This window comes from Bufo gargarizans, chromosome 1 (assembly GCF_014858855.1).
Source record: "Bufo gargarizans isolate SCDJY-AF-19 chromosome 1, ASM1485885v1, whole genome shotgun sequence".
Lineage (NCBI taxonomy): Eukaryota > Metazoa > Chordata > Amphibia > Anura > Bufonidae > Bufo > Bufo gargarizans.
The window spans coordinates 506,861,077-506,879,394 of record NC_058080.1 but is presented as its reverse complement, the minus strand read 5'-3'; the positions used below and the strand labels follow the sequence as shown (position 1 = coordinate 506,879,394).

Below are 18,318 nucleotides of genomic sequence, written 5' to 3'. Positions count from 1 at the left end.
GAGCAGAGGGCCGGGACCCTGCCAACTTCTTGGAGCAGTGGTTCAAAGCCCAATTTTCTGATGCCGCATTTTCCACAGCGTATGCAGTTGAAAGGGCACACAGGGTCTCTGCCAGACCACCTCCCCCGGGAGCCCCGCCGCGACCTTTACTAGCCCGCTTACTCAACTGGAAGGACCGGGACCTTATACTTAGCCAAGCAAGGAACAAGGGGGTGATTACGCATGACAATGCAAATGTATCACTGTTCCCTGACTTTTCTGCGGATTTGCAAAAGAAGAGGGCCACCTTAGTCTCGGTCAAGAGACGCCTTTGTGAGCTGATTTTGCAGTATTCAATGGCCTACCCAGCGCGCCTTCGCATGATAGACGGCGACCGGTCAGTCTTTTTCACTGACCCTAAGGAAGCGGAGGACTGGATCTCTAGGCGCCCTAGACCGCGCTAATTCTGTTGCTCTGGCCGAGACCGCAAGTATATCAAAGCACCTTGAAGTGCCATGTGGAAGCCTTGCCACTGTACATATGCATATTTTTTAGTACAATGTGGGACACTTTGCTTCCAGGCCTCTGCGGCCCATCGGCTTGTTAGTGTTGTTTAAGGATGTAGTCTGAAGGGGGGCTTGGTGTTCATGTTTTACATCCATTTTTATTCCTCTGTTCCCGCAGCCCACTCACTTTATATGTACAGGGAACATTCGACCACCTGCATGGACTTAACAACTACTATCCCGTGCAGGTCCCCGAATACTCTGCCACAGAACAACCAAAATAATGCAATGTGTGAGAGAGAATCTAAATCGCACATCCTCATTACTATGCTTTTGATACAACAACTGTTTTAATTTTAAGCAAGATAAACAATGGCTATACAGCACTTCTTATCATGAATTTGCTATGCACTATTAGGAGGCATTAGTATACAGTTTGATCAAAGAGCATAGGCCCACTTACCACGACAAGGTCGCCTCCTTTTAAGTGGGGACCTACTCTAACTATGGCGCGGCGCAGTGCGGCGACCATCGCGCCCCCACACCGCTCCAGCAGGCAATGGGACCCAGAAGCCACACAGCACCCACTGTGCAGAAAAGCTCAGGTGCTTTTAATCTGCAGAAGTCTGCATAGGGTTTAAAATTCCTATCCAGTTGGTGTTCCTGAGAGGCTGTGAACAGGTGAGCTCTTTGCACCAGTTCACATGCGGTGCTGGACGGTGGCCATCACTGCTTTTGTGCCAGTCTCCATTCCCCAGCGGCAGTGTGAAGTGCAGGGAGGGGAGAGCAGCGGCCTCCCTCCCCAGCGGCAGGCTGAGTTACAGGGGGCAGAGGTAGTTGTTCCTGCCCCCCAGCAGCAGCATGATTTTTTGGGAATTGGGAGCCTAGTCTCCATTCCCCAGCGGCCGTGTGATGTACAGGGAATTGGGAGCCGAGTCTCCATTCCCCAGCGGCAGGCGGAGTTACAGGGGGCAGAGACAGTCAGTCCTGTCCCCCAGCAGCAGCAGGATTTGTTGGGAACTGGGAGCCTAGTCTTCATTCCCCAGCGGCAGCTTAACGCACCAGGGGGAGACAGTAAGCCCCACAACTGTGCAGATGGGACCATGGTCTCTGCACTCACAGCACAGGGTGTAGGGACAGTCGGTCCTGTCCCCCAGCAACAGGGTTTAGCCAAAGAGGAGACAGTCGGTTTCCCCCTCCAACAACCAGACTCCAACCAGGCTTCTTCCATGGTAGCGCTGGTACCAGGGCAGAGTCCCGCTGATCCCTGCCCACAAAGCAACCTCCACTCCAAGCCAGGGAGCAACTCAGAGACCGGGAGTACCAGCTACCAATATAACCTTGGTGGATTCACTGGACAGAGACAGCCTACTAAATTCAACAGGTCCAGTATTGGGTTGTGGGTGGGCTGTCAGACTAACTCAGGTACCGACCGGCGTGAGGTCAGGTATCTGGTTAGTCTTCCCTGGGGGGGGAGATGTGTGGCGAAACCAACCTCGCCACGGTGTTTTGGAGGGGGCTGTTTGAAGGCCTCTTGCCTCAGGATTATGGCCCATAGTAACTTTAAAGGAGAAGACAGACCGGCCGCACAGCTTAAATCTGTCTGTAGAATTGTATTTTATGTTATTATGCGTTCGGTTAAATTGTATGTTATGTGAGGGCACCCAGATAGCTAATATTATTGTATTTGTGTATTCTGAGTGCCATTCACCTAATGATATGCACTCAGACTTGAGCTATCTGGGGATATGTTAAATGTCTGTGTTTGCTGTGGGGGTGTGCCATTGTGTGTTTAAATGGTGATGTCTGTCCTGTTGTCTCCACATGTGTATTGGTGATTTCCCTTTGTCCTGAGAGATAATTGGATTGCCTTCGGTTGTCTCTGGGACAGAGAGGAGGAAACCATGATGCATTGTGGGGATGTGTTGTATCTGTTCTGTATTTGCAAAATTGTAATAAAAACCAGGCTGGGTGTGCCAGCACATCAGACCACTGCTGACCCTCAAGACGGAGCCTTGTCTCGTTATTGGGGGGATTCCCTGTATGCTGTTGGAGACTGATTGCCAGGAGTGTAAGCTGACTGAATGCTTTTCCTGTTCGTCTGCTGGCAGCTATTCGCGAGGTTCCAGTTTGGAGTGCTATTTTGTATCCAGTTCGGGAGGTTGGTGTTCTGCAGTAGCTGTGCCTGTCTCTCAGAAAGGGGCATATCGCCTAAACGGATTTTAACCCCTTGTCTGCTGAAACGGTCCGTTACAAGTGTGAACAGTCACTAAGGCTTAGATGCGAACTGCATACTGGTGGTGTAGATAAATTTAGACACACTACATACCAAAAGGCTGCATGGTAGTGACGACACAGGCAGGCTGTTTACTTGACAGGAACACAAACAAGGCAGATGGACAGAGTTAACTCTAACAAAAACAGAACTGAAACTGAAGGTGCAGGATCACATAAGCAGGGTGGGTACAGGCTGTAGCACAGACAGGAACAAATGCAGGCAAAACACAGGAGAATCACAGAAACACTAGACTTCAGCACACCTCTGCTGGTCACCAGTAACCTTAAAGGGGTTTTCCATCACATACTATGGGGGCATATTGCTAGGATATGCCCCCATTGTCTGATAGGTACGGGTCCCACGCCTACAAGAACGGAGCGGGGAAATTAATGGAGCGCTGGCTCGACTATTTCCATCTGCCCCATAGAAATGAACAGGAGCAGGGGCCGCGCGTGCACAATGCGCATCCATTCAGTTGTTTGGGAGCAGTGTTTCGTGGTGGACGGACCCCGGGGTCCTCAAGCCACCCCTCTCCCTGCTCCGTTCTCCTCTGGGACCTGCACCTATCAGACAATGGTATGTGATGGGAATACCCCTTTAAGCTCTCTGCTTGAAGAAGGTGCCTTAAATATCCAGGAACCCCTAGCCATTGCCTTGGGAAGGATTTGAAAGCACTGGCCCTTTAAGAGCCATAGGTGAATGTATGCCTTAAGGGGACAGAGGCTAGAGTACTAGGCAGCCACAGGGTTAGTAGCATGGTGTCCGTGTCTACAGGTGAGAGCAGGGCAGCTGTCCTAACAGTAGCGATGAGGACTCATAATATAGAGGTATATTGTGAAGATCCCACCTCCGGTGTCATGGACCCTGTGTGACATTGAGGTAAGAAGGATATTGGACTTACCGGCAGTTACACCTTTCAAGTATGATGGGGTTTCATTCAAATTCCAGTTGTAAGACATTTTTACAGAGAAGGACTCCAGAAGGGAGAGATAATGTCAGATTAGACCACCACAAAATGTCTATTCACTACCAAATATATATTTTTTGCCTGGACAGTATAACGTTTTCACATTTATTTTTCTCCACTGAACGAAAAAAATAAAATAATACAATGACGTGTTTCTTTGAAATCATAGAGATAACACTTGATAACAGCTGCTGTCTATGGATGTTGAGCTTGAATGAGTAGGAGGTGTGACATTAAGGTCATGAGACACATCACCTCATATATCAAACCTCCTATAAAACATGGTGATTCACCTGCAGCCAGGTTCATTGAGTCTGACACTTTACTGATCTACAGTGACTGCTAGGAGAATAGGGCAGATGTGTTTTTATCACGTCAAGTTTTTGTCGCTTTCTTGACATTTTGTGCAGTTTTAACCTATTTGAAACACATATGCATTGCTGACTGGAACAGTATACACATAGGTTATTTTGGAAGTATGGTTTGGAGGAGTTGCATAGTGGTGGTGGTACTCTTTTTCATCGTTTTATTTACCGTAAATGGGGAGAAAATAAAGACCAGGTATCGACGGAGCTGGATAATGCCTGGAACATTATGGTGTGGAGCTGGAAGCACTGCAGAAAACTTCACCAGCTTAGGTGAGATGAATACACAGATGGATCAAGATGCGGATCCAACATCCACACATTATTATATCCATACACAATAAAGTCAAAGAGCAGCCAATACAATCTGCAACTTAAAGTGATAACCAATCAACTTCTATATAACATATAGCCTACAGATTCCACTGCATATCAGAAAACTTACACTCCTTTTCTTTTGTAATTCTTCCCTTAGGTGAATTTTCTAGAGTGGATCGTTGTTGCAGAGAACATGACCACTGCTCTCCACAAATTCAAGCATTTGAATTTCAGTATGGCATTAGAAATTACAGACTTCACACTGTCTCCCACTGTTACTGTGACCAGAGGTAAGATAAATGCTTATTTGGAAATTTAAAATTTGTGGAATAGGAGTCGGCTTCTCTTTTGGTGAATTATAGGAAATCAATGTGTAATTTCAATTCCCGGTGCTTCTCTGCTCTTAGGTAGACCACTGAACCACCAGAGAACTCTGCCCTATAGTCTATTAGAAGCTGTACTGTGCTACAATCCAGTTGTATGTTTTGAGATTTTAAAGGGGTGACTAAATTCAGTCACTCGTAAACTTTTGGAAATGTTCTACCTCTTTGTGGAGCGTAAAATGTGACAGGAACAGATAAAGAAATACAAATCTTAAAAAGAACTAAAAGATGTAGGCTGTGTTCATCTAAAGAATATGACATCACGTGCAAGGAGTGATGTAAAATAAATCATTTATTCTTTTGACTATCAGCAGCTGAACCACTATCATTCAGTTCACATGGCACAATACAATTCCTCTAGAACCAAACATGGCTAAGTTTACATATTGTTTCCACCATCATTCTTACGTCTGCATTCCTTCCTTAGGTTTAGGCAGTGTCTTCACGCTCTTAATGACACCGTGTCCACACTTGTTGGCATCATGTTTTTCAATATCTTGGAAATGCCCTGCTTCAGCCTGAGAGAGGAGGAACAGTGCGTGGAGTGGCACTGGTGGGGAGGGTAAGTGTGTTTTCTCATTTCTGGCTTCAATACCTGCCCAAACTGCCATTACTTGTATGGGCTTAATGGACAAACAGCGAAAAATAAACATACCATGTCTACACCTAGTACCATCAAAATTGAAATGTGCATACATTTTAACTCTTAAAGGGGTTGGCCAGCCTTTGGATTTTTTTATTTACTGACACAAGTAGCGTCTTGCACCTATTGAAACAACTCATACTCCTCCCCACCGCTCTGTTCTAGCTAGCAGGCTCCATTCAGTGATACACCAGTCTGCAGCCTATACATTTCTAGACAGACGTGGTCATGTTTGCCGCTGTAGCCAATGATCGCTTAGTCTAGTCATTGGCAAGCAAAATGTCTCAAAGGCTAGAAGACCCCTGTGCAGTAATACTTTAAAACACAATCAAAACCAACCTATCTTACAAAAAGTGCAGATACACACTGATAAGGAGCAACAGATGCACTTTATGCACCTTATATTTATGATGTGTTTAAAAAAAGGAGTCTATGTAAAGCTATATTATTATTTTATACTGCCATATATACAGACCCTGCAGTGTCATCCTATTTTATTGCTGTGATCCTACTCGTATTTTAATGTAAAAATGTAATTAATAAAGCTGATATACACTATAAAGAGAAAAGTGCACCTCTTATTCACTGAATTCAATTCCATTACCACGGGTGTATAAAATCCAGCCCCTAGCAATGCAGTCTGCCTTCACAGACAGTTGTGAAAGAATGACTCATTCTAAAGCAGTCACTTAATTCCAGTGTAGTACTGTAACACGTCAGTTCATGACATTTCTTCCCTCCTAGATATTCCATGATCATCTGTGAGTGGTATTATTACAAAATACATGCTTTTAGGAGCCACCGAAAATCAGCCCACGTATAGTTACAGAGCAGGGTCAATGAGTGCTGAGGCACGTAGTGCATAAAAGTTACCAAAACTCTGCTGACCCAATAACTCCAGAGTACAAACCTATTCTGGCATTACCTTAGAACGAAAATTGGGTCAAGATCTTCATGACCCGGGTTTCCATGGCCAAGCAGCTGTATGCGAGCCTTACATCACCAAGTACAATGCAAGAGTCAGATGTTGTGGTGTAAAGCAGAGCATCACTGGACTCTGGACCATGATGAATCCCAAGACACTTTGGACAGTTGTATGCTTCTGAAATCTTGCAGTAAGCCTTCCCAGAAGTGTGGAAGCTTCTTTAGTTGAAAGGGGGGTGGAGGGTCAACTCCATACTAATGCCTATGGATTTAGAATAGGATTTCATAAAATCTCCTGTAGGTGTAATGTGCATGTAACTGTATAATGTGTATAATTTGTGTATACCTGTGTAATGTGTAGGTGCCACAATGCTTTTGTCCATATAGTGTATTTTTCATAATACACTGGCATCGGTGCACTTTTGATAATGTAGGTTGGTTTTCATTATATGACAAAATGGCCGTACACTTTGAATAGCTGTTGGTTGGACACTGATTCAGTGGACAGCTATTCCTAACCAGCACCACATGAGAAATGAGGGATAGGTGACTGACAGACACCTCTAGCAGTGACATATCTCCCTTGGAAACAAAGGGAGATATGCCACCTTTAGGGCTTATTCACATGACTGTTTTTCTCTTCAATGTCTGGTCCTCTCAGAGAAACCTAGTGCTTGTCCTATGGTGGTAGACTTCTGCAGCTCAGACTTTCCTATTCATGTCTGTGAGAGTGAAAAAAACCTTTATTGTGCACTGAAATCATACATGTGCAATCCATTTTTCATGGATCCATCGTTTGGAACACAGTCTTGCAAAGGCATTCCAAACATACCCGCGTGTAATCTGGATAGTCATTCAATGTCTAGGAAATATCTGTTGAAAAAAACTTCCCAAGTGTCCAGCTGAGTGACTTTGCTGTTTAAAATACACTGCCTACCACCCTTACCAACTTTCTGCTCCTCCTCTATCCCCCCAAGCTTCCTCTCCTCTTCCGACGTCATGGAAAGGGATCTCAAAATCTCATGCAGTCACCATCCCCTGAGAATAAGCCGTTTTGCCTTTGGCGATCTTCACAAGTGTATGCTGCAACGCTGATGCAGAACATATGCCTGAGGCAATAGCCTACAAAGGGAATGTACTGTGCAGGTGCTGGAAAAGCAGCACAGGGTGCATAAGTGAGATTTTGCTAGGCTTTGTTGTGACGTCAGGGGAGCGAGAAGGAAGCTTCCTAGCTTGGGCACTTTGAACATCACAGCCCACCCAGCTTGGACACATGTAACAGCAAAGCCTGGCCATCTTGGCACTTGTAAACTATTTTCAGCTGAATGAAAGTGCTTTTCCTAGACATTGCATAAATATCCTAATTTTTTCGGAATGCTTTTCCAAACTTCTGTGGGACGATGCTGTTGGTTACATTAGTGAAAATGATGTGACCGACTCCCTAAGCTTTCGCAGCCTAACAATATTTTGTATCATGTTGTAATGTACATTCTTTTATGTTTCTGTTTATCAGTTGTAAAAAGAATGGCAGCGTACCAAAAGCTGAGCTTCAAAAGCCAGAGATCTTCAACTACAGTAATCCAATCAACTTCTATATAACATATAGCCTACAGATTCCACTGCATATCAGAAAACTTACACTCCTTTTCTTTTGTAATTCTTCCCTTAGGTGAATTTTCTAGAGTGGATCGTTGTTGCAGAGAACATAACCACTGCTCTCCACAAATTCAAGCATTTGAATTTCAGTATGGCATTAAAAATGACAGATTTCACACCGTCTCCCACTGTGACTGTGACCAGAGGTACGATAAATGCTTATTTGGAAATTTAAAATTTGTGGAATAGGAGTCAGCTTCTCTTTTGGTGAATTATAGGAAATCAATGTGTAATTTCAATTCCCGGTGCTTCTCTGCTCTTAGGTAGACCACTGAACCACCAGAGAACTCTGCCCTATAGTCTATTAGAAGCTGTACTGTGCTACAATCCAGTTGTATGTTTTGAGATTTTAAAGGGGTGACTAAATTCAGTCACTCGTAAACTTTTGGAAATGTTCTACCTCTTTGTGGAGCGTAAAATGTGACAGGAACAGATAAAGAAATACAAATCTTAAAAAGAACTAAAAGATGTAGGCTGTGTTCATCTAAAGAATATGACATCACGTGCAAGGAGTGATGTAAAATAAATCATTTATTCTTTTGACTATCAGCAGCTGAACCACTATCATTCAGTTCACATGGCACAATACAATTCCTCTAGAACCAAACATGGCTAAGTTTACATATTGTTTCCACCATCATTCTTACGTCTGCATTCCTTCCTTAGGTTTAGGCAGTGTCTTCACGCTCTTAATGACACCATGTCCACACTTGTTGGCATCATGTTTTTCAATATCTTGGAAATGCCCTGCTTCAGCCTGAGAGAGGAGGAACAGTGCGTGGAGTGGCACTGGTGGGGAGGGTAAGTGTGTTTTCTCATTTCTTGCTTCAATACCTGCCCAAACTGGCATTACTTGTATGGGCTTAATGGACAAACAGCGAAAAATAAACATACCATGTCTACACCTAGTACCATCAAAATTGAAATGTGCATACATTTTAACTCTTAAAGGGGTTGTCCAGCCTTTGGATTTTTTTATTTACTGACACAAGTAGCGTCTTGCACCTATTGAAACAACTCATACTCCTCCCCACCGCTCTGTTCTAGCTAGCAGGCTCCATTCAGTGATACACCAGTCTGCAGCCTATACATTTCTAGACAGACGTGGTCATGTTTGCCGCTGTAGCCAATGATCGCTTAGTCTAGTCATTGGCAAGCAAAATGTCTCAAAGGCTAGAAAACCCCTGTGCAGCAATACTTTAAAACACAATCAAAACCTACCTATCTTACAAAAAGTGCAGATACACACTGATAAGGAGCAACAGATGCACTTGTGTACCTTATATTTATGATGTGTTTAAAAAAAGGAGTCTATGTAAAGCTATATTATTATTTTATACTGCCATATATACAGACCCTGCAGTGTCATCCTATTTTATTGCTGTGATCCTACTCGTATTTTAATGTAAAAATGTAATTAATAAAGCTGATATACACTATAAAGAGAAAAGTGCACCTCTTATTCACTGAATTCAATTCCATTACCACAGGTGTATAAAATCCAGCCCCTAGCAATGCAGTCTGCCTTCACAGACAGTTGTGAAAGAATGACTCATTCTAAAGCAGTCACTTAATTCCAGTGTAGTACTGTAACACGTCAGTTCATGACATTTCTTCCCTCCTAGATATTCCATGATCATCTGTGAGTGGTATTATTACAAAATACATGCTTTTAGGAGCCACCGAAAATCAGCCCACGTATGGTTACAGAGCAGGGTCAATGAGTGCTGAGGCACGTAGTGCATAAAAGTTACCAAAACTCTGCTGACCCAATAACTCCAGAGTACAAACCTATTCTGGCACTACCTTAGAACGAAAATTGGGTCAAGATCTTCATGACCTGGGTTTCCATGGCCAAGCAGCTGTATGCGAGCCTTACATCACCAAGTACAATGCAAGAGTCAGATGTTGTGGTGTAAAGCAGAGCATCACTGGACTCTGGACCATGATGAATCCCAAGACACTTTGGACAGTTGTATGCTTCTGAAATCTTGCAGTAAGCCTTCCCAGAAGTGTGGAAGCTTCTTTAGTTGAAAGGGGGGTGGAGGGTCAACTCCATACTAATGCCTATGGATTTAGAATAGGATTTCATAAAATCTCCTGTAGGTGTAATGTGCATGTAACTGTATAATGTGTATAATTTGTGTATACCTGTGTAATGTGTAGGTGCCACAATGCTTTTGTCCATATAGTGTATTTTTCATAATACACTGGCATCGGTGCACTTTTGATAATGTAGGTTGGTTTTCATTATATGACAAAATGGCCGTACACTTTGAATAGCTGTTGGTTGGACACTGATTCAGTGGACAGCTATTCCTAACCAGCACCACATGAGAAATGAGGGATAGGTGACTGACAGACACCTCTAGCAGTGACATATCTCCCTTGGAAACAAAGGGAGATATGCCACCTTTAGGGCTTATTCACATGACTGTTTTTCTCTTCAATGTGCGGTCCTCTCAGAGAAACCTAGTGCTTGTCCTATGGTGGTAGACTTCTGCAGCTCAGACTTTCCTATTCATGTCTGTGAGAGTGAAAAAAACCTTTATTGTGCACTGAAATCATACATGTGCAATCCATTTTTCATGGATCCATCGTTTGGAACACAGTCTTGCAAAGGCATTCCAAACATACCTGCGTGTAATCTGGATAGTCATTCAATGTCTAGGAAATATCTGTTGAAAAAAACTTCCCAAGTGTCCAGCTGAGCGACTTTGCTGTTTAAAATACACTGCCTACCACCCTTACCAACTTTCTGCTCCTCCTCTATCGCCCCAAGCTTCCTCTCCTCTTCCGACGTCATGGAAAGGGATCTCAAAATCTCATGCAGTCACCTTCCCCTGAGAATAAGCCGTTTTGCCTTTGGCGATCTTCACAAGTGTATGCCGCAACGCTGATGCAGAACATATGCCTGGGGCAATAGCCTACAAAGGGAATGTACTGTGCAGGTGCTGGAAAAGCAGCACAGGGTGCATAAGTGAGATTTTGCTAGGCTTTGTTGTGACGTCAGGGGAGCGAGAAGGAAGCTTCCTAGCTTGGGCACTTTGAACATCACAGCCCACCCAGCTTGGACACATGTAACAGCAAAGCCTGGCCATCTTGGCACTTGTAAACTATTTTCAGCTGAATGAAAGTGCTTTTCCTAGACATTGCATAAATATCCAAATTTTTTCGGAATGCTTTTCCAAACTTCTGTGGGACGATGCTGTTGGTTACATTAGTGAAAATGATGTGACCGACTCCCTAAGCTTTCGCAGCCTAACAATATTTTGTATCATGTTGTAATGTACATTCTTTTATGTTTCTGTTTATCAGTTGTAAAAAGAATGGCAGCGTACCAAAAGCTGAGCTTCAAAAGCCAGAGATCTTCAACTACAGTAATCCAATCAACTTCTATATAACATATAGCCTACAGATTCCACTGCATATCAGAAAACTTACACTCCTTTTCTTTTGTAATTCTTCCCTTAGGTGAATTTTCTAGAGTGGATCGTTGTTGCAGAGAACATGACCACTGCTCTCCACAAATTCAAGCATTTGAATTTCAGTATGGCATTAGAAATTACAGACTTCACACTGTCTCCCACTGTGACTGTGACCAGAGGTAAGATAAATGCTTATTTGGAATTTTAAAATTTGTGGAATAGGAGTCAGCTTCTCTTTTGGTGAATTATAGGAAATCAATGTGCAATTTCAATTCCCGGTGCTTCTCTGCTCTTAGGTAGACCACTGAACCACCAGAGAACTCTGCCCTATAGTCTATTAGAAGCTGTACTGTGCTACAATCCAGTTGTATGTTTTGAGATTTTAAAGGGGTGACTAAATTCAGTCACTCGTAAACTTTTGGAAATGTTCTACCTCTTTGTGGAGCGTAAAATGTGACAGGAACAGATAAAGAAATACAAATCTTAAAAAGAACTAAAAGATGTAGGCTGTGTTCATCTAAAGAATATGACATCACGTGCAAGGAGTGATGTAAAATAAATCATTTATTCTTTTGACTATCAGCAGCTGAACCACTATCATTCAGTTCACATGGCACAATACAATTCCTCTAGAACCAAACATGGCTAAGTTTACATATTGTTTCCACCATCATTCTTACGTCTGCATTCCTTCCTTAGGTTTAGGCAGTGTCTTCACGCTCTTAATGACACCGTGTCCACACTTGTTGGCATCATGTTTTTCAATATCTTGGAAATGCCCTGCTTCAGCCTGAGAGAGGAGGAACAGTGCGTGGAGTGGCACTGGTGGGGAGGGTAAGTGTGTTTTCTCATTTCTGGCTTCAATACCTGCCCAAACTGCCATTACTTGTATGGGCTTAATGGACAAACAGCGAAAAATAAACATACCATGTCTACACCTAGTACCATCAAAATTGAAATGTGCATACATTTTAACTCTTAAAGGGGTTGTCCAGCCTTTGGATTTTTTTATTTACTGACACAAGTAGCGTCTTGCACCTGATGAAACAACTCATACTCCTCCCCACCGCTCTGTTCTAGCTAGCAGGCTCCATTCAGTGATACACCAGTCTGCAGCCTATACATTTCTAGACAGACGTGGTCATGTTTGCCGCTGTAGCCAATGATCGCTTAGTCTAGTCATTGGCAAGCAAAATGTCTCAAAGGCTAGAAAACCCCTGTGCAGCAATACTTTAAAACACAATCAAAACCAACCTATCTTACAAAAAGTGCAGATACACACTGATAAGGAGCAACAGATGCACTTTATGCACCTTATATTTATGATGTGTTTAAAAAAAGGAGTCTATGTAAAGCTATATTATTATTTTATACTGCCATATATACAGACCCTGCAGTGTCATCCTATTTTATTGCTGTGATCCTACTCGTATTTTAATGTAAAAATGTAATTAATAAAGCTGATATACACTATAAAGAGAAAAGTGCACCTCTTATTCACTGAATTCAATCCCATTACCACAGGTGTATAAAATCCAGCCCCTAGCAATGCAGTCTGCCTTCACAGACAGTTGTGAAAGAATGACTCATTCTAAAGAAGTCACTTAATTCCAGTGTAGTACTGTAACACGTCAGTTCATGACATTTCTTCCCTCCTAGATATTCCATGATCATCTGTGAGTGGTATTATTACAAAATACATGCTTTTAGGAGCCACCGAAAATCAGCCCACGTATAGTTACAGAGCAGGGTCAATGAGTGCTGAGGCACGTAGTGCATAAAAGTTACCAAATCTCTGCTGACCCAATAACTCCAGAGTACAAACCTATTCTGGCACTACCTTAGAACGAAAATTGGGTCAAGATCTTCATGACCTGGGTTTCCATGGCCAAGCAGCTGTATGCGAGCCTTACATCACCAAGTACAATGCAAGCGTCAGATGTTGTGGTGTAAAGCAGAGCATCACTGGACTCTGGACCATGATGAATCACAAGACACTTTGGACAGTTGTATGCTTCTGAAATCTTGCAGTAAGCCTTCCCAGAAGTGTGGAAGCTTCTTTAGTTGAAAGGGGGGAGGAGGGTCAACTCCATACTAATGCCTATGGATTTAGAATAGGATTTCATAAAATCTCCTGTAGGTGTAATGTGCATGTAACTGTATAATGTGTATAATTTGTGTATACCTCTGTAATGTGTAGGTGCCACAATGCTTTTGTCCATATAGTGTATTTTTCATAATACACTGGCATCGGTGCACTTTTGATAATGTAGGTTGGTTTTCATTATATGACAAAATGGCCGTACACTTTGAATAGCTGTTGGTTGGACACTGATTCAGTGGACAGCTATTCCTAACCAGCACCACATGAGAAATGAGGGATAGGTGACTGACAGACACCTCTAGCAGTGACATATCTCCCTTGGAAACAAAGGGAGATATGCCACCTTTAGGGCTTATTCACATGACTGTTTTTCTCTTCAATGTGCGGTCCTCTCAGAGAAACCTAGTGCATGTCCTATGGTGGTAGACTTCTGCAGCTCAGACTTTCCTATTCATGTCTGTGAGAGTGAAAAAAACCTTTATTGTGCACTGAAATCATACATGTGCAATCCATTTTTCATGGATCCATCTTTTGGAACACAGTCTTGCAAAGGCATTCCAAACATACCTGCGTGTAATCTGGATAGTCATTCAATGTCTAGGAAATATCTGTTGAAAAAAACTTCCCAAGTGTCCAGCTGAGCGACTTTGCTGTTTAAAATACACTGCCTACCACCCTTACCAACTTTCTGCTCCTCCTCTATCGCCCCAAGCTTCCTCTCCTCTTCCGACGTCATGGAAAGGGATCTCAAAATCTCATGCAGTCACCTTCCCCTGAGAATAAGCCGTTTTGCCTTTGGCGATCTTCACAAGTGTATGCTGCAACGCTGATGCAGAACATATGCCTGAGGCAATAGCCTACAAAGGGAATGTACTGTGCAGGTGCTGGAAAAGCAGCACAGGGTGCATAAGTGAGATTTTGCTAGGCTTTGTTGTGACGTCAGGGGAGCGAGAAGGAAGCTTCCTAGCTTGGGCACTTTGAACATCACAGCCCACCCAGCTTGGACACATGTAACAGCAAAGCCTGGCCATCTTGGCACTTGTAAACTATTTTCAGCTGAATGAAAGTGCTTTTCCTAGACATTGCATAAATATCCAAATTTTTTCGGAATGCTTTTCCAAACTTCTGTGGGACGATGCTGTTGGTTACATTAGTGAAAATGATGTGACCGACTCCCTAAGCTTTCGCAGCCTAACAATATTTTGTATCATGTTGTAATGTACATTATTTTATGTTTCTGTTTATCAGTTGTAAAAAGAATGGCAGCGTACCAAAAGCTGAGCTTCAAAAGCCAGAGATCTTCAACTACAGTAATCCAGAGGACAGACACACATCTATCCCTATACCTCACAGCTTACATCCACACAATGTTACATCTCCCCCCCAACAATGGCTAAATGCTAAGTCAAGGAGAAGGAGGCTCAAAAGACTGCAGAGAGAGCCATCTAAAAGAGACAATAAAGGTATCTTAAAAGACAGTAATAAAGCAGAAGCAAAATCCAAAATACTGAATGTAAAATCTAAACTGTTCACAAAACACTGACAAAAAAAGCAGCAGGAGCTGTATGAGGACAATGTGCAGGTAAACAACCATTTATTTATTAAAAGAAAATACCTGACAGAAGAACAGCCATATTATTGGAAGTAAAGCCACACTGCAAAAATCTTAGATCTGATCTGTAAGAAAAGTCTGAGATTTTGTGAGATTTCTGAGACTGCAGACGCCCCCTGGTGGCTCGGGTGCTGTTGTGAAATGCAGCAGTAATACGCAGGACCCAGTGTATGGCATCACAGAAGATAACACGTGGACGTGGACCTGTTTATAGAAGACTTTGACAGCACTGTTTTATTACATCACCTAGAGGAGGTGAATCCCTGTCACTACCACATAATCACATTTCATTACACTAGCTATACAAGTAAACCACAATTGTGCTCTCTGTGACTACTGTGCTATATAAATAGTTTTGGTAGCAAAGTTTTTTGTGATATAGTTTTCTCTAAGGGTAACAAATCATTCAGGTGTTTCCATATTTCTAGGCTCATCCAGAAAAGAATTTGTCCAAGCACTGAATGAGTTCTAGTTCTATATACAGCACATTTGTCTTCATGGTATAGTTTAAATGGCCTATAAAGTTAAAGAACTATTAAGACTGATCTATATATATGTACAACGTCCTGCGTCTTATCAGACCTGTAGATATACAAGGGCACACCGCACACTTCCAATGTCAGTCTATAATATTTCATCTCTCTATATATGTACAGTACATAGTGTTTGTCTATACATACATATGTTGTTGGTAATTCTTTATGGTAAATTGTGTGTTTAGGTTTAGTGGTCCTCTAACCCCTTAGTGACCAGCCTGTTTTGGGTGTTTAGGTTTCGTGGTCCTTTAATCGTTTCACCATCGCTCTTCCCTATACTGAATCATTGTTTGCCGGCAGCAGATTGTCATTACACACCACGATCTGCCGCCGGCAAATGATGATTTTTTAACATGTGAAAGGACTCGGATTGCCTGATGAATTGGTAATCGGGTAATCTGCGGCAGTATTAGACTACGAACACTCGTTAGCAATCATCTGCCGAAAAATCAGCAGGTGTAATACAGTCTTTAGACTATAAGTCGTGAATAAGGGGTGATTACTCAGTTAGAGCAAAGCACCTCCCCTACACCATTCCAGTAGTATAGCTGGTCAGGGCTTCTCACATTTTACTAATCAATGCAATGGTCCTTTGTTTGCATGTTTACCTAGGCACATCTAAAGAAGAATAAACCTATCAGTCATTCCAGTCCTCTACCTACTATTCTAATGAGGATTATCTTACAGATATACCCTTCCCTGTTCAGCAGTGTTGTAGAATGAGATTACTCTGCTCTCCCACTGAGAACATTCATATCTGAAATTACTGTTACAGAAGAACACTATTTCATATTTAATTTTAATGGCCTGATACTAATGAAATAATAAAAAAAAAAAAAGCTTAAAATGCTAATGTAAAGTTGTTTTCCATAAATACACAGTTTAAATAAATAACCCTTTAGGCCTCTTTCACACTGGCGTGTGCGGCCCGTTGCCATATTGCGGCCCGCAATACACAGGGGCCATTCCGTGGGCATTCCGCATCATGGATGCAGACCCATTCCTTAAATGGGTCCGCAAATCCGGAGATGCGGAATGGTACGGAACGGAACCACGGAACGGAACCCTACGGAAGCACTATGGAGTGCTTCCGTCCCGTACTTCCGTTCCGCAAAAAGATAGAACATGTCCTATCTTTTTGCGCAACGGCTGGATCGCGGACCCATTCAAGTGAATGGGTCCGCGATTCTCTGCAGCTGCCCCACGGACTGTGCTCGTGCATTGCAGCGCGTATTTTGTGGGCCGCAGCACGACCGCGGGCCGCACACGCCAGTGTGAAAGACGCCTTATGATGGAAGTGTCCGTATAAAATAGCAGGGAACCAGTTCTAGCAGCCACACAGTGCCTGATTAGCAACTGAGTATTTCACTTCTAACATGACTGTTCACGATTGTTAGCTAAACAAAGAAAAGCTGATAGGGGAGTAATATGTCTTAGGCTACTTTCACATCTGCACTTTCCCTTTCCGCTATTGAGATAAGTCATAGGATCTCAATAGCGGGGGAAAACGCTTCCCTTTTGTCCCCATTCATTGTCAATGGGGACAAAACTGAACGAAATGGAATGCATTCCATTGCATTTGGTTGCGTCCCCATCGTGGACAGTATAACGCAGCAAGCTTTTTCCTGTCCACGATGTGGTGTGGAGCAAACGGATCCGTCCTGACTATTTTAAAGATAATACAAACGGATCCGTTCATAACGGATGCAGACGGTTGGATTATCATGACGTAAGCGTTTTTTGCTGATCCATGATGGATTCAGCAAAAATGCTGGTGTGAAAGTAGCCTTACCATCAATGTGAAGGATGAAGGCTTGACCCTTTATTTTCAACTGGAGTGCTCAAATAGTGAGTGACAGTCCACTGAGAGTAAGATCTGGGATTCGGGATAGTGGTTGATGCAATTCTACATGGTAAAATATCTTCTGTAAATACCTGGGTAGAGGCCAAGAGGTCTGTTATTGATTAATATACTGCATAACATGTACTGTATAAGAAAATAAATCTGAATGTATATCTTAACCATAACCAGTAAGTTTCAGTGCAGTTTCATTTTTGTTTCCAAGTATACTGCTCGATGCAAAAATGTCCTGTGATCATGAAGATAAAACAGTGCAAACTATGTAAACACTCTAAAAAGTCTCAATATAAGAAGATGAACTCATGTGGACATCCAAAAGATTTCCACATGATGTGCATTTACTTCACAGCAAAATACCTTACTGCGTGAGGAGCTTGGCCCCATACAGCATGGGTACGTACATTGTGCATTCAAGCATTCAGTGCTGAAACAATATCCGACAGCGTCCCTTCCCCACCCAAAAAGAAAATCAGGTCTGCCAATTCAGACAACAGTACTCAGGCCTGTCCACAGTAAGTATATGGCCTGGTACAGGACGTGCACTGAATATATACCTTTCTTTTGAAAATCAGTGCTTGAAATCCAGAGAAATCTTTTTATTTTGATGCAAATTAAGATACAAGTGCACCATAAATGGGGCCGTGCCATCCAGTGCACCATTGCTCACCAATATCACCACCTAATCACCCAGGGGACAATGGCGCACTGGACAGCATGTCCTTGCCCAGAATGCACTAGCATGCTAATTTGCATCATGG

General features: G+C 42.8%; 1 protein-coding gene across 1 annotated transcript; it reads left to right on the top strand.

The window, feature by feature from the left end:
• Window positions 1–4,065: 4,065 nt before the first annotated feature.
• Window positions 4,066–16,711, top strand: PLA2G3 (phospholipase A2 group III). The gene is made up of 10 exons (XM_044275263.1): window positions 4,066–4,368; window positions 4,571–4,703; window positions 5,224–5,358; window positions 7,877–7,938; window positions 8,033–8,165; window positions 8,686–8,820; window positions 11,338–11,399; window positions 11,494–11,626; window positions 12,147–12,281; window positions 14,800–16,711. The coding sequence occupies exons 1-10, from the start codon at window positions 4,209–4,211 to the stop codon at window positions 15,092–15,094; spliced, it is 1,383 nt and encodes a 460-aa protein (XP_044131198.1). The 5' UTR covers window positions 4,066–4,208; the 3' UTR covers window positions 15,095–16,711.
• The last annotated feature ends 1,607 nt before the right edge of the window (window positions 16,712–18,318 follow it).

Coding starts and splice junctions, on each gene's coding strand:
- PLA2G3 (XM_044275263.1), top strand. CDS start 4,209: ATGGTTTGGAGGAGTTGCATAGTGGTGGTGGTACTCTTTTTCATCGTT. Junction 4,704..5,223: donor CACTGTTACTGTGACCAGAG/GTAAGATAAATG, acceptor TTCCTTCCTTAG/GTTTAGGCAGTGTCTTCACG. Junction 8,166..8,685: donor CACTGTGACTGTGACCAGAG/GTACGATAAATG, acceptor TTCCTTCCTTAG/GTTTAGGCAGTGTCTTCACG.